General features: G+C 39.4%; 1 protein-coding gene across 3 annotated transcripts in view; it reads right to left on the bottom strand.

Annotated features, from left to right (window-relative positions):
* FMN1 (formin 1) overlaps nucleotides 1–14051 on the bottom strand; it is a 296198-nt gene that overhangs the window by 233325 nt on the left and 48822 nt on the right. For all 3 annotated transcript variants that reach the window (XM_057722129.1, XM_057722130.1, XM_057722133.1), the window contains exon 3: nucleotides 10890–10951. In XM_057722129.1, coding sequence (XP_057578112.1) covers nucleotides 10890–10951 — 62 coding nt within the window. The remainder of the gene's footprint in view (nucleotides 1–10889; nucleotides 10952–14051) is intronic.

Below are 14051 nucleotides of genomic sequence, written 5' to 3'. Positions count from 1 at the left end.
TCTGTTCTTTTAACTAAACAGCAGATCCTCTGAGAACAGAATCCATGTGGGCATTAAACAAAACAATCCAGGGTATGTGCTAAGTAGAATATCTGGCATAGTAATATGCAATAAAAGTTACCTGGTATTATTAAGTGATGTTTTATCTCTAGTACATTTCATATTTGAAGGTGCTCAATGAGTATTTATTATAAAAAGGTAAACTATAAAAGCAGAGTTATATATATATAAAATTGTATTTTAAGACGCTTATCTTTTAGAGCAAGAACAATTTTGAAATGCAACACCTTATAGTGGAGACTTGGGGGGCCCTAACTCTTGGGGTGCTTTCACATATTCAGATGTTTCTTTCATAAAATCATGGCAGCAGCAATATTTCCTTTAACAGATAGTGATGGAAATGAGAGCATCACACTCATATCACAAAAATGCTAAAAGCAATGCTCTTTGGAATGACACTTAGGTATGACATTAATCACAGAATGATTTTCTTTTATATAGGTACATGGTTTATATCGAAAGACCTTCACCACCAAAAAATACACATCACCAGCCACTGGCTTAAAGTGAACTAAGAACAAATAAATAGTTATTTATCAGTCATCTACCACCGCCATTGTACCTCCAGTCCCATACTTAGCTATCACAACAGTTGCAATCAGCATTATATCAACTAAGTTACAATGTCACCACAACCACAGTTTCAGATGAGAAATTGAAACTCAGAAAGATTTAGATAATTTGTTCAAGACCATGCATCTAGCTGGTAATGGAGACAGGATTCAACACAAGGAATATTCCACACCTGTGCTTCTACTCAGCTGTCCTACCTAGAGTTGTGTTACATTTCACCCAATGAATGGTTAGTTGACTTCATGACCTGGGTTTATTCTTCAGCAATTTTTCCTCCTAAGGTCCACTGCTCTTTAGGACTGATATTCTACCCAAGGAGAGATCAAACGCAAGGGTCAGTCCAGAAACAAGGTCATGGCACAAATCCTCTCTAGGCAAGGGCCTTCAAGGTGGAACAACGTCCAGAGGCTCAGTGTAGAGGCTGAGAGCCACTTCATAGGATCGATGTAATAACTCATGTAATTCGCATACAAAAAGCCTGGAACATAGTAAGTGCTCAAGAAATACCAGCTACCATTACTGTTATTCCTTCACTAGAATCAGCTGCAGTGAAATGGTCAAAACATATACACACAAAGATATCATAAATTCACACTCTGGATTCCAAAGCCCATATGAGCCGGACTTGTTAGAAGCAGCACAGGTGCCATTTACCACACGTGGGCACATCCTACAGCATGCAGAAGAGCCACATCACCCATGTGCTTAAGAAATCAGTAATGCTGGGGCTCTGCTGGTGAAGATAAAGTTTGAGAACAGCTGAGGAACTCCTATTTCCAAACTGCAGAAATCAACCAAGTGCGTAGCTGGAAAGACGCAGAGAAGTTTTGCCTCTGTTATTTTCTTCCTTAATTTATCGGTCTCAGAAACTGATTTCTCTGAGACTCAGCTTCAAATCTCTAAGATAAATATAGACAAATATCAAGATTATGGTGACAAATACTAGAGGATCTTCCTCAAACTGGGCTCAGGACCAGCTGTGAGAAGTGCAGTTGGAGACGGCAATCTTCTACGTGCTCTTTTCTTCTATACTTAGGTAGGAAGAATAGCTTGTCATTTCTGAACCCAGTGAAATCAGGAGACTCTGCTGCTTTTTTTTTTTTTTCTTTATAAACATCACAGAAATGTTTCCTTTTTTTTTTTTTTTTACCCTATAAAGAGCTTGTATAGGACAAAAATAAGGGCTACTCTGCACAGGTCTTTGCTATAAGATGAGGGGAAGAGAAAAAATGAAAAGTTAGAAAACCATAATACTAGAGAAAGTGCATCAAATCAGTTGAGAAGTCGACAGTGGAAACAGAGCAGATTTAGAAACCAGACGGACCTGGTTAGGAGATCCTGCCATTGCATTAGCCAGCTACGAACATTCAGGACAGCACTTAACTTCTGAGCCTCAATTGATAAGAAATTATGTATATAAAGCACCAAGCAGAGTGCCTGGCAGTTTGTACTTCATGTTCAATAATTATGATTGTAACCATCTCCAATTAAGAAAACAAAGAGTACTCAGCATTTAAATTCTGAAAATCAAAGTTTCTCCCTATCCCTTCCTAATTATGTAGTAGAACACCAACCATACCCAATTTTTTGCAGTAAGAGCTCTCTCTCACTCACCCTTGCAACATGGCTGCCCTCTCTACTCCATCAATAGCCCTTTCAGTGAAGGACAGGAGGAAGAAAGAAAGAGAATGAGGAAGGAAGGAAAGAGGAAAAGAAAAGAAATGTAAAAGCCCACAAAGGTCTAAAAGCTCAAGGAACTTTTGCTTGGTACACGTGAGACCATGGAGAAAGAGGATGAACACATTCTTACCCAGCCTCTCTAAGCTCTATACCAGGGGTCACCAACATGGATGTCTACAGGGCCAGGCAATCAACATCAGCAAGACAATAGGGAATGTGGGGAAGTGTTGTAGCAAATTAGAGCACACATGCTCATTCACACTGATTCAAGGGTGACTTTTCAAATGACATTATGACGACCAAACTTCTTTCGATTGTGTTTGATGATGCCACAAAGGTAAGAACACTTCGGCTGTCCTAATGCTTCCTCCAAAATAGCGTTCTACTGAAATACCATTAATCACAAAGGAATTTCTAGCAATGTCCAATCAGATCACTCAGCAACCATTCGTCATATTTAGGCTCGTTGCCCAGCACTGCTGCAGGTAATGTGGGACCAGGGGACCTCAAAGACTTTTGGATTGAGTTGAGGCAGACACATAGGCCCACTCTCCTCAGGCCAGAAATAACTGAACTTCAGAAGGAAATGTAGACCACCTAGTCCTATACTCTAACGTTACAGCTAAAGAATCTATTATTCACCTAATGGTACACGATTGTAGAAAACACACAGCATTATAGAACAAGGCAGGACAAGTCTGGGGAGAAGGAAGCACTCCCCACGGGCTCTAACATACTTCGTTCACTTCTTCATATCTCATGAAGAGTCAAAAAAGCAAAAGCCTATAAGTGAATCACTTTGCTGTACACCAGAAGCTAACACAACACTGTAAGTCAACTGTATTTCAATTTTAAAACATTTTTTAAAAAAGCAAAGGCCAACATTCAAAAGGTCATTGTTCCAACATCAGCCTGTCCCCTAAAGTCAAAAACTATTGAAAAAAGAATTTTCTGGGCCCACATGAGTGACTCAAGTTCAGAGCTGAAGACTCAGTGGGTTCACAGCAGCACTATTCACAACAGCCAAAACATGGAAACAACCTAAATGGCCAACGACAGATGAACAGATAAAGAAGAAGTGGTACACATACAAAATGGAATACTACTCAGCCACTACAAAAAAAAAAAAAAAAAAGAAATAATGCCAACTGAAGCAACATGGATGCAACTAGAGATTATCATACTAAGTGAAGTCAGTCAGAAAAAGAAAAGCAAATACCATATGATATCACTTATACGGAATCTAAAATATGGCACAAAAGCACCTATCTACAAAACAGAAACAGACTCACAGACATAGAGATCAGACTTGTGGTTGCCGAGGGGGAGTGGGAGGGGGATGAACTCGGAGTCTGGGTTTGCAAACTAAATATGACACTTAGAATGGATAAACAACAAGGTCCTACTATAGAGCACAGGGAACTATATCCAATCTCCTGGGATAAACCATAATGGAAAAGAATATTTTAAAAAAGAATGTATATATATGTAAAACTAAGTCACTCTGCTGTACAGCAGAGATTGGCACAGCATTATAAATCAACCACACTTCAATTAAAAAAAAAAAAAACTCAGCAGGGATGTTTGGAGCCTGTGGTGCCTGACGGAGGCAAATAAAGCCAGCAACAGCCTCAAAGATACAAATGAAAGTAAAGCACCCTCTTCATTCTACAATCAGCTTCCCTCTAATAGCAAACCCCATTTGAAACAATAATGGAATTATATGGGACAAGACAGCATCTTGAAAGTGGAGATAAAGAGCTCCTGGGCTAAGTCAGCTAGGGAATTAATCATTGTGTTTTCCATCAAAGTTCAACTCCAAAGATATCTGCGAACTTCTAGGTAGCCAGAGGCCCAAGAGGCATCTCAATACCACAAAACCAGCAAATCTGCTAAACTCCAAACATGGTGCTACATACACACAATGAAACAACAAATTAAAATGTTTCCCAACACTTTGTCTTCTTTCCTGGCATCTCAGTAATGAAACATCAGCACTTAGGGGAATACCATAAGGGTTTAATGAAATCATCATATTTCACATTTGCGAAAGTTTTGTTTATCAATCTACAAATTACTCCCCCTCCTTCAAAGTACTCTCCAGAAGTTAACAGATTTAAGTGTGCTGTGTTAACAACAAAGAACATGACAAGTGGGAAAGGTTCAGGATGTACGTGTCTATAAATTTAGCTGTATCGGCTCACGTGTAGTTTGTACTCAATTTTGTTTCAACAGCAATGTGTTTACTATTAGAAATGGACCCGTGGGGTGGGCTGGAGAGAGCAAAGTAAGGAAGTCTACAAGTTTCTCTTAGTGGGGGCCAACATACCATTTGTTTCCCTGGGGGACCATGAGGTAGAATGTAAGCTAATTTCTAGTTTGGCGCCCATCCCTGGACCATTTCACAGTAGGAGTTACCAGATTAGAAATGTGCCTGCGTTGCACAATGAGCAGGGGCCTGCCAGAGGCCATCGCTCAGTCAAGTTTCCCCCCAGTGAAGGACTGTGCCTGCGATGAATAAATGGGGTAAATGGAAAAGGTTCCCGTAAAGGAAATGCGACTGTTGGCTAGTTCTCTTTCTTCTATCCCACAACCCAAAGAACATTAGTTAAAAACAGATAAAATAATGTGTCATTTCCATGGCACTTACTTCCAAACTGCTGAAAGTGCTGGTCAAAAACAAGATTCTTAAATTATCCAAGCTCCTCAAAAGCCAGACATAGGACAAGCATTTTTTTTTTTCCAAGTTTCAAAATTGATGAAGTTGAGAGCCAAAGAAGTCCTACCCATCCCTCATGCCTCCCTCCCATCAGAAATAAGAACTGGCCCTCCTACAGATGCTGCATTTACCATTCTGAGAGCTGCATCCCCTCACTGACTCAGGCATCCTAATCAGCACTGGAAGGCTCAAAGGCAGTGTCACTGAACACCTGAACCATGTCCCACAGAGGCAAGCTGAGCTGAGAAGGGACCCCCTGGTTAGAAAGGGAACCTCTGGAAGAAGCTATTGATAAAAGGAAAACAGGGGAGGGGGTGTAAGTAACAGGGCTTCAGCGATTCTAAGTTACATAACCATAAAGGTGAAAGGACAGTGTGAATGAGGTAGACAAATTGAAAATTTTTAAAAATATGGTTGGGCCAATAATAAAGTTCAAAGGTGCTATTAGTATATGGCCTGGTCCCTCATTTTATAAATTAGGAAACTGAGTCCAAAAAATTGTCTGTAGTTCATGTTGTTCATCGTCCCAAAAGTAAGAGCTCACTCAAGACTTTCTGTTTCTAGATCCAATGTTCTTTCCATTAGTGTTGCATTGATTAATAGAAAGAGCATTGGCTTCAAAGTCAAACAGATTTAGGTGGACTCAAATTCAGGTTCCCTTACTCACTAGTCTAGGATTTCTGACAATTCATGGTCTCTGGGAGCCTCAGGTTTTATCATCTGTAAAATGGGGACAGATGTATTATTTTACTTATACTTCTGCAAATACTCTTTATAATACGAATACCAAATGCATAGAACGAAGGTCGGCACACAGGATTTGATTACATTTAGGTGCAGTTGTTATATAAGAAATATCTGTGCATCATCTGTGTGCCAAGCACTGTGCTAGGTACTTTCAAAGACAGAAAAAACAATGCTCCCTCCAGGTGCCTATAGTCAGATTAATAAGCAGAACCTTGGTAGCATGAAAAGGGTAATAAAACCACTCCAAGAATTTAACTTGAACTCAGAAAGTGGATTGTACATTGAGATAAGATTATACGAATCAATATTGAGCAGTTCAGAAACGTTGGTTACTTGGAGGAAAAAAAGACTTATGTGCAAAACCAGCCATACAGCCTGCCCTCCCTTCCTCCCTCCTTTCTTCTCTATTCATGGTAAAGCTCTAACAGGGGAACAAGGTATTTCTCAAACTTATTTGACCATGAAATACTTTTGTCAAGGAACGTTTCAGAGGCTCACTGTTCAGTAGAATGAGCTTTGGGAAAGCCCGGTTTAGACCCTCTGATATGGAGCACAGAGGTCGAAGAACAGCTGGAAAACCATGGAAAATTCACCTCCAGAGAATAAGTCAAAGTCCCAAGGAAGTCCCCAACCAAAAAAGCCTGAGGACCACGCTAAACTCAAGCTGCCTAATTACAAGGAGACTTGTGCAGGGAAAAAAATAATGAGAAACAGTATTTACTGAGCATGTGTTGGTAACTGAGTATGCATCATATCGAACAACCCTAGAAGGGAGGCACCATCAAATTATCATAATTTTTTAAATTATTTTTTTTAAAATTGAGCTATAGTTGATGTACAATCTTTTATACATTACAGGTGTACAACACAGTGATTCACAATTTGTAAAGGTTACACTCCATTTAGTTATCGTAAAATACTGGCTGTACTCCTTGCGCTGTACTACATATTCCTGTAGCTTATTTATCTTATACATAATAGTTCGCACCCCTTAATCCCTTACCCCTACCTTGTCCCTCCCCCCTTCCCTTTCCCCACAAGTAACCACTAGTTTGTTCTCTTCATTTTGTTAGATTCACTAGCTTATTTTTTAGATTCCACATATAAATGATATTATACAGTAACTGTCTTTCTCTGTCTGACTTCTTTCACCTAGCGTAACACCCTAACTCCATTCATGTTGTTGCGAATGGCCAAATTTCACTCTTTGCTATGGCTGAGCAGTATTTCACTCTGTGTGTGTGTATGTGTGTGTGTGTGTGTGTGTGTATATCTCACATCTTCTTTATCCATTCATCTGTTGATGGACAGTTAGGTTGCTTCCACATCTTGGGCATTGTACACAATGCTGCTATGAACAGCGGGGCACATGTCTTTTTGAATTAGTGTTTTTGTTTTTTTCACATGTATACCTGGGAGTTGAATTACTGGGCCATATGGTAATTCTATTTTTAGTTTTTTGAGAAACCTCCATATTGTTTTCCACACTGGCCACACTAATTCACATTCTCACCAACCATGTTGGAGGGTTCCACTTTCTCCGCATCCTTGCCAACATTTGTTATTTGTGAATCAATATGATTATTATCATACAAATGCTGAAACTGAGAAAAGTCCCAGAGACATTCACTAATTTCCTAGTGTGACAGTGCAAGGAGTTGAACTGAATCCTGACTCAGAAACCTGAGTTCTTTCATACTCTCATCACACATAAAATAGTATCACACCTGGTTCTCAATACAATAAGACAAAAATCAACTACGTAGAGAAAGATTTTGTAAAAGAGCTGTGATAGTGATTTTCAAACCTTGCTCCTAGACAACCCCGAAGGAAAAACTATTTATACCGGCGGAGAATTAGTTTTATCACGTGCCTTAAAAGGGCAGGTGTGAACTATGTTTCTACCCAATGGCCATGAACTTGTTATGCAATGGCTACCAGAGGCAAAAATTTCTCAAATAAGTAAGCATCTGTAAATGTAAGGTGCTACTTTTTTTCAAGAATAAAATCAGTAACATAGAATTACTCAAAACTGAAAACTGAATTAGATGATGCTGAGTATCATGAAGTGATCACACACTCTCAAGGCAGAGTTTGCTAAACAAAGGGTGTACTTGGACAAAATTTAAGAATTTTGCTGGTTATAATATAAATGACATGAAATAGTCAAGCCATGGAAAATGTTTGAGCTGCCACCACTCTCCTGCTGGAGCTTTGAGTAGAAAAGTCAGCCAAGTGCTTTGAGTTGAAGGTATATATAAATTGATGGAATTTGGAAATGGATTCATTCATTAATAAATGTTTGCTTTTGAACTACAGGGAGAATATGTATCTAAGTTGCTACACATTTTGAAAAGCTGGTCCCAGAACCAAGCCCTTTCTACCGTGCAGCCTTTCACAAATGTGGGCTACAGAGTATGCATGAGATTAAAACTCCAGACTCCCCACTTACACGCCTCGGGACTCTGGGCTAAAAGTTTCAACCTCCAATCAATTCACTTAAAGCGGTAAGCGTTCCATTTTGCGGGTGAGGGAACTGAAGAATTAAATGACTTCCCTACAAATCTACAGTCTAAAACAAAACAGCAAACTGAGTTTAGCTTCTCTGTTTGTTGAACTATGCTGTTTCTTTAAAGTCTATGAAAACAGTCTCAAAAAACTAGATGTGATGCACATCAATTCCTGTATATGGTGATAGAACGGATCACTTTTCTTGTGTACTTTAAGCATGGAATCTTTCTTATTCTAGAAAGGTTTTTTGAAGTCCTGAAACACATCTGACCTCTCCATGACCGGTGAGTGGAAAAAGAAAATCTAACAGGCAGTGAAGGCGGCGAGTGGAAATCCCTATAAAGACATGAGCAAGGAAAGAGCTGCTCACCAATTATCTTCCACCAGTCCTGTGACAGGAGACGTGACATTGTTACTTTGTGGAATAAAACAGGTGGAGATGATATTATTCAGCGACTGCCCACGCGTACAGCCAGGCTGGGTTGTCGTCTTAGGAATCTGCACCTGTTCTGACTGGCTGGTGCTGCTACCCATGTAGTTATTTTCTGCGTCTCCCAGAGAACAGAGGTTCATGAAGGCATGAAGGAGCCAGGCAGGGGAAATGGACCAGAGGAGGGACAACGGCAAAACTACCGCACGTGTGTCCTGTTGAAGTGACATCTGCTCCTCAACCCAGCAGGTTAAAGTCATACAGGAAAATAAGCCCACCAGTGCCAGCTTTTCCATTTTCTTTTTTTTTTTTTTTTAGAAACGGCTAGAAATCTGTCCATATTTTAAACTATTCATGATTCAATCTTTAAAATCCTCTGTTTGCCAACAAGACACTTCTCTAGGTCAGATGAGGAGTAAGAGTTGCCAGTGTCCTATCGAGAGCTCTCAGACTGCTGGACTAGCTCCCAGCTACAGTTCAGCACACAGTTGGGGTGCACCGCCCCAACTGGCGATAGCATGCCACGGCCACAGGGTTTCAGCAACTAGGTAAAAATCATCCATATGGGACTTCTTTTCTCGTTTACTAACAGCATTAAAAGAACATAATTATTTCAGAGGTACTTAAGGTATAAGTAGGAACATTTTTAAACGTTTACTATCGTCAATCACATCTTGGTCTGACCTTTTTTAAGTGCTGATCACCATTCCAATACACGTCTTTCCCTTCCGTTTACTTTGCTCTTTCCCGTCTCCAACCTTCTCCTAGTTTGCCACGTGAGATCACAGGACTTTTGTGGAATTGAAAAGACATGAAATAATGTACTTAACATGCCTAGAAAAATGCCCAGCACAAAGGAAGAGCCCCAAGATTGTAAGAACCTGTGGTTCCTGTCGATCTTATTCAGCTGTCAGTCCTCCCAGGGCTGGTCCACAGCTTGAGGAAGGTAATAACTCTTCCAGCTGAGCTCTTCCAGGAAACGTCTGCTCACAGAATCACTTTTGGACCACCCTCTTTAGCAATCTGCTTGTTCAATTAACCCCTACTTTAGCTTCTCCAAGACATCTGAGAATCTTTTGCACCCCAGAACAAAGGACAAAAGTGAGGTCTCTGCAGCGCATTCTGCAACAAAGGAGATAAAGGCCTCCCCCCCTCTTTGTCCCCTAGGAGTCTGAGGTACTTTTCCACTTTTTTGTTTCTTTGTGAAATGGACTCGTTCCCTCCTCCAAACTACTTAAACCAAGCTGGATAAGGGAGGCCTGTATTCATACTCCATATGACTTATTTAATGATCTTTTTGCTTCCTGCAGTGACTACATATACAATCCAATACACCATCTCAGTTATTTTTAAAAGGATATTATCACTTAATGGAAAGAATATCCGACCCACAAACTCACTGACTTAGCATGTAATGAGTTAGCACTATACAACTACCAAGTTTGATTTGAATTTCACTAACATTCCTCTCCTGAGACATGGGGTCAACCCCAGCCATCAGTAAACTAGAATCGGTGCCTGATTCAATAGTTAGTTCTGTGAACTTCCTGTTACAGGCACAGCAAGCAAATACCAAACATAAGGGAGTGATAATTAGTGGGACAAAGGAAATGATCCCTCAGACTTTCTGGGAGTCACAAAGGAGATCCAGTCAGCAACTTCCAAGCACTCCCTGGGGGTATGGATGGCTGGCCCAGCACAACTCTTCCTCCTACTAGGGCCACTTCCTTAAGAGCTTTAATCTGCTTGACATCACACTGGAGATGTGTGCTAAGCAACAGACAGATACCAGCACATGGCTGGGAGGATGCCCAACAAAACAATTTGCACTGTGCACAGGAAACAATTTTTCAAAGTCTTCTTATAAGCAGTAAAAGTCTAAATACGCTATCTTCTTGCCTGCTTTCCAAATAAAACCATCATTTTCTCCAATCAAATCCTTTTCCCAAATGCATCTGTGGTATTTTTTTAAAAAATAGGAATTGAATTCTATTAAAAATGGAGTTCAAGGCTTTCATCCCCAGGATGAACTCAAGGCCTGGTGGCAGGTGCAAGGTGCAGATGTTGTCTAGGTAAATATCTCAACAAAAGCAGAGTATTTACTTCAGCACATGAGAAAACCAAGCATCGGTCTCAAATAAGCAGTGCAATAGGATCAAAGAGATGTACCTGCAGGTTTTCAATTTCTTCTTTGTGCTCCCTCTTCAAGTGTAAAATAGCAGCTTGGTATTCTGTAAAATCACAAAAGAAGCCAATTACAAAGAAGCACAAAATTACGCACAAAATTCAAGTGAATATCCCCGAGATTCCAGATGCCCTCCTACAAGTCAACTGAGTAAATAAACACCATAGTTTGACATTAACCTGACAAGAGATGACGAAAACTGGGGCAAAATAGAACAAGAAGCTCAGGATAGAAGGGAGATTTCCTCTGATTTAGCAAATCCTGAATTATGAGGCGTCCCAAATTAAGCAGATAGGATAGGGTTAAAAAAAAAAAGGTATGATGAGTGTTCCAGATAAAGACCAGGTCAGGTGTTTGTCTTTAAGGAGGAGATGGAAGCTAAAGCCCCACAGAGAACAAATACAGTCGTGTTAAGAGCAGACACACAGGAAATAAAACTTCTCTATGTGAGATCAGAGAACTCTATTTTTAACTGTTTTCAAAAAAAAAAAAAAAATCTCCATTTGAATGCAAGACTAATAAGCCACCACCCAGGGCTGATTTTAATCTTTAGATCACTTCAGAAAGTCAAGACCATTTGTCATGTGGATGAGAGACTCTAGGGTGAGTTGAGGTTGAAAGGAGGACAAAAATAAATTTCTGGTCCAGTTTTAGTCTGAGTCTAATAATGTTTATTCCAACAATAAGCCCCAAGTGTACACAGGAACTCCTGCCAACCACTAAAACTACCATCCCCCTGGCAAAGCACGAGGCACCCGGGACGACTTTATTTCCAGCAGGAGGACTAAGTGTGTGGGGTCAGAGCACGACACAGGCTGCAGAAAACCACAAAGCAAAATGCTAGGAGAAAGCACTGCTGTGGAATAAGTCAATTTTTTTTTTTTTTTTTTTTTTTTTTTACGAATGTGTTTGGGGCTGTGATTATGAGTAAGAAAGAAGTCATTTAAACATCACTTAAAATAGTATGAAAAGGCAGGCTATTTCTTCAGATGGATTCCAGAAATCAGGCATGAAAGTTTAGGTTTCAATTCAAAAGTGAATGACACAGTACTATATATAAAAAAGGTAACTAATAAGAACCTACTGTATAGCGCAGGGAAATCTACTCAATACTCTGTAACGGCCTATTTGGGACAAGAACCTAAAAAAGAGTGGATATGTGCATATGCATAACTGATTCATCACTTTGCTGTAGAGCAGAAACACACCACTGTAAATCAACTACACGACAATAATTTTTTTTTAAAGTGGATGAGGAAAATCTTTGGGAACGCCGTAAGAAAGAACAGTGCTGCTGTTGATAATTATGACTTGCCACACCACTACTCTGATGGGAAATGTGTTCCACTGAACTACAATCCTTCATCAAGTTCTGTAGATTCTACATCCAAACCCTACCTTCAGTTGAACCACTTCTCACCAACCCCACAACCACCACTATGGTCCAAGCCACCACCATCTTTTTCCTGGACCACCATGGGAACCTGCTTTCATTCCCACCACCACCATAACTCATTCTCCTCACCTCAGCTTGAATGGTCTATTAAAGGTATGAATCAGATAATGTCTCATCCCCTACATACCCTCTACATGCCACCTTCCCCTCTCATTACACGCCAGGCACACTGGCATTCTTGCTATTCCCTGAACTTGTCGAGTTCTTTTCTACCTCAAAATCTTTACTAACATTGGGGACAATAATAACGGATTGTATTTATTGAACACTTACTATATATCAGGCATTATCTAAGTATTTCATATGTATTAACTCATTTGGTCCCCACGATAACCCTATGATGTAGGTGCATTATCCCCATTACAGATGAAGAAACTGATGCATGGAGGAGTAGCTTATCCAAGCAAGCTGAGTAAGCTGCAGAACTAAAATCATGCATAATCCAATGGGTGAATGTATACAAAAACTGTGGTATATCCATAGACTGCAATACTCCTCAGCAATAATAGGGAATGAACTACAGATACATCAACAAAGACGAATATCAAAGGCATTATGCAGAGTGAAGGAAGTCAGTCTCAAAAGGTTAACTATTGTTTAATTTCATTTTCATAACATTCTGGAAAAGGTAAAACCATAGGGATGAAGAACAGATCAGAGAAGCAGTGACTAGAAGTTAGAGATGCGGGAACGTGTGACCACAAAGGGGCAGCATAAAAAGCAATTTTGAAGACTATGTAACTATTTTCTATCCTGATTATGGTGCTGGTTACATGAATCTATACATTGGGTTAAAACTCAGAATCAGAGTTTTTATACCAAAAATAAAAAAGTTCACTCTATAGTATGTTAATTTTTAAAAGTTACAAATATTTAACTTTTCAATGTTTTCCCTAGGAAATTCAGCATAACACAAGAATACCTGTTACTACCACTTCTATTCATTGTTTTCCTGAGGGTACTAGCAGATGCAGTAGGAAAAGAAAAACACATGTGCATACACATATTTTTATATGTAACAAAGTAAATCATAAAGCCATTATTCACTATGATTGTGCATTTAGAAAAATCCAAAAGATTCTGCAGATAAAATACTAGAATTAATATGTGAGTTTAGTAGAGTTTCTGGATATAAAATCAGTATACAACAATCCTGATATTAGCAACAGTTAAACAAAGAAAACTTGACACTTACAGTACTTCTAAAAGCATAAAGTACTTAGAAAGAACCTTACCAAAAATATGTAAGACTTCACATGAGGAAAAAAGAAACATTATAATGAAATATATTACCGAGAAAGACACAGAGAGTGAGCAAGCCATGTTTTTGATAAGACTCAATATTATAAAGATGTTTATTTTCCCAAATTGACCTAGAGATTCAATGCAATCCCATTCAACATTTCTAAGGGTTGTTGTTTTGTTTGAACTTAAGAAGCTCACTCTAAAGTGTATATTGAAGCACAAACGTGCAAAAAGCCAGTAAGGGGCAAGAAACTTCAAGAAAATATCAAAGTAAGACAACTTGCCTTACCATCTAACAAGAATTACTTTTCCTTATCACAACCTAGTTAAGGTGGTATGGTACTAGAAGAGGAATAACAGACTAATAGACTAGAGAGCCCAGAAATAAAACATAAATTTATGGTCACAAGATATAACAGAAACAGCACAAAAGAGCTTTTTTTTA

This window comes from Hippopotamus amphibius, chromosome 2, assembly GCF_030028045.1.
Source record: "Hippopotamus amphibius kiboko isolate mHipAmp2 chromosome 2, mHipAmp2.hap2, whole genome shotgun sequence".
Taxonomy (NCBI): Eukaryota; Metazoa; Chordata; class Mammalia; order Artiodactyla; family Hippopotamidae; genus Hippopotamus; species Hippopotamus amphibius.
Note: the sequence above shows the minus strand (reverse complement) of the source record. Positions and strands in the feature narration are given on the sequence as shown.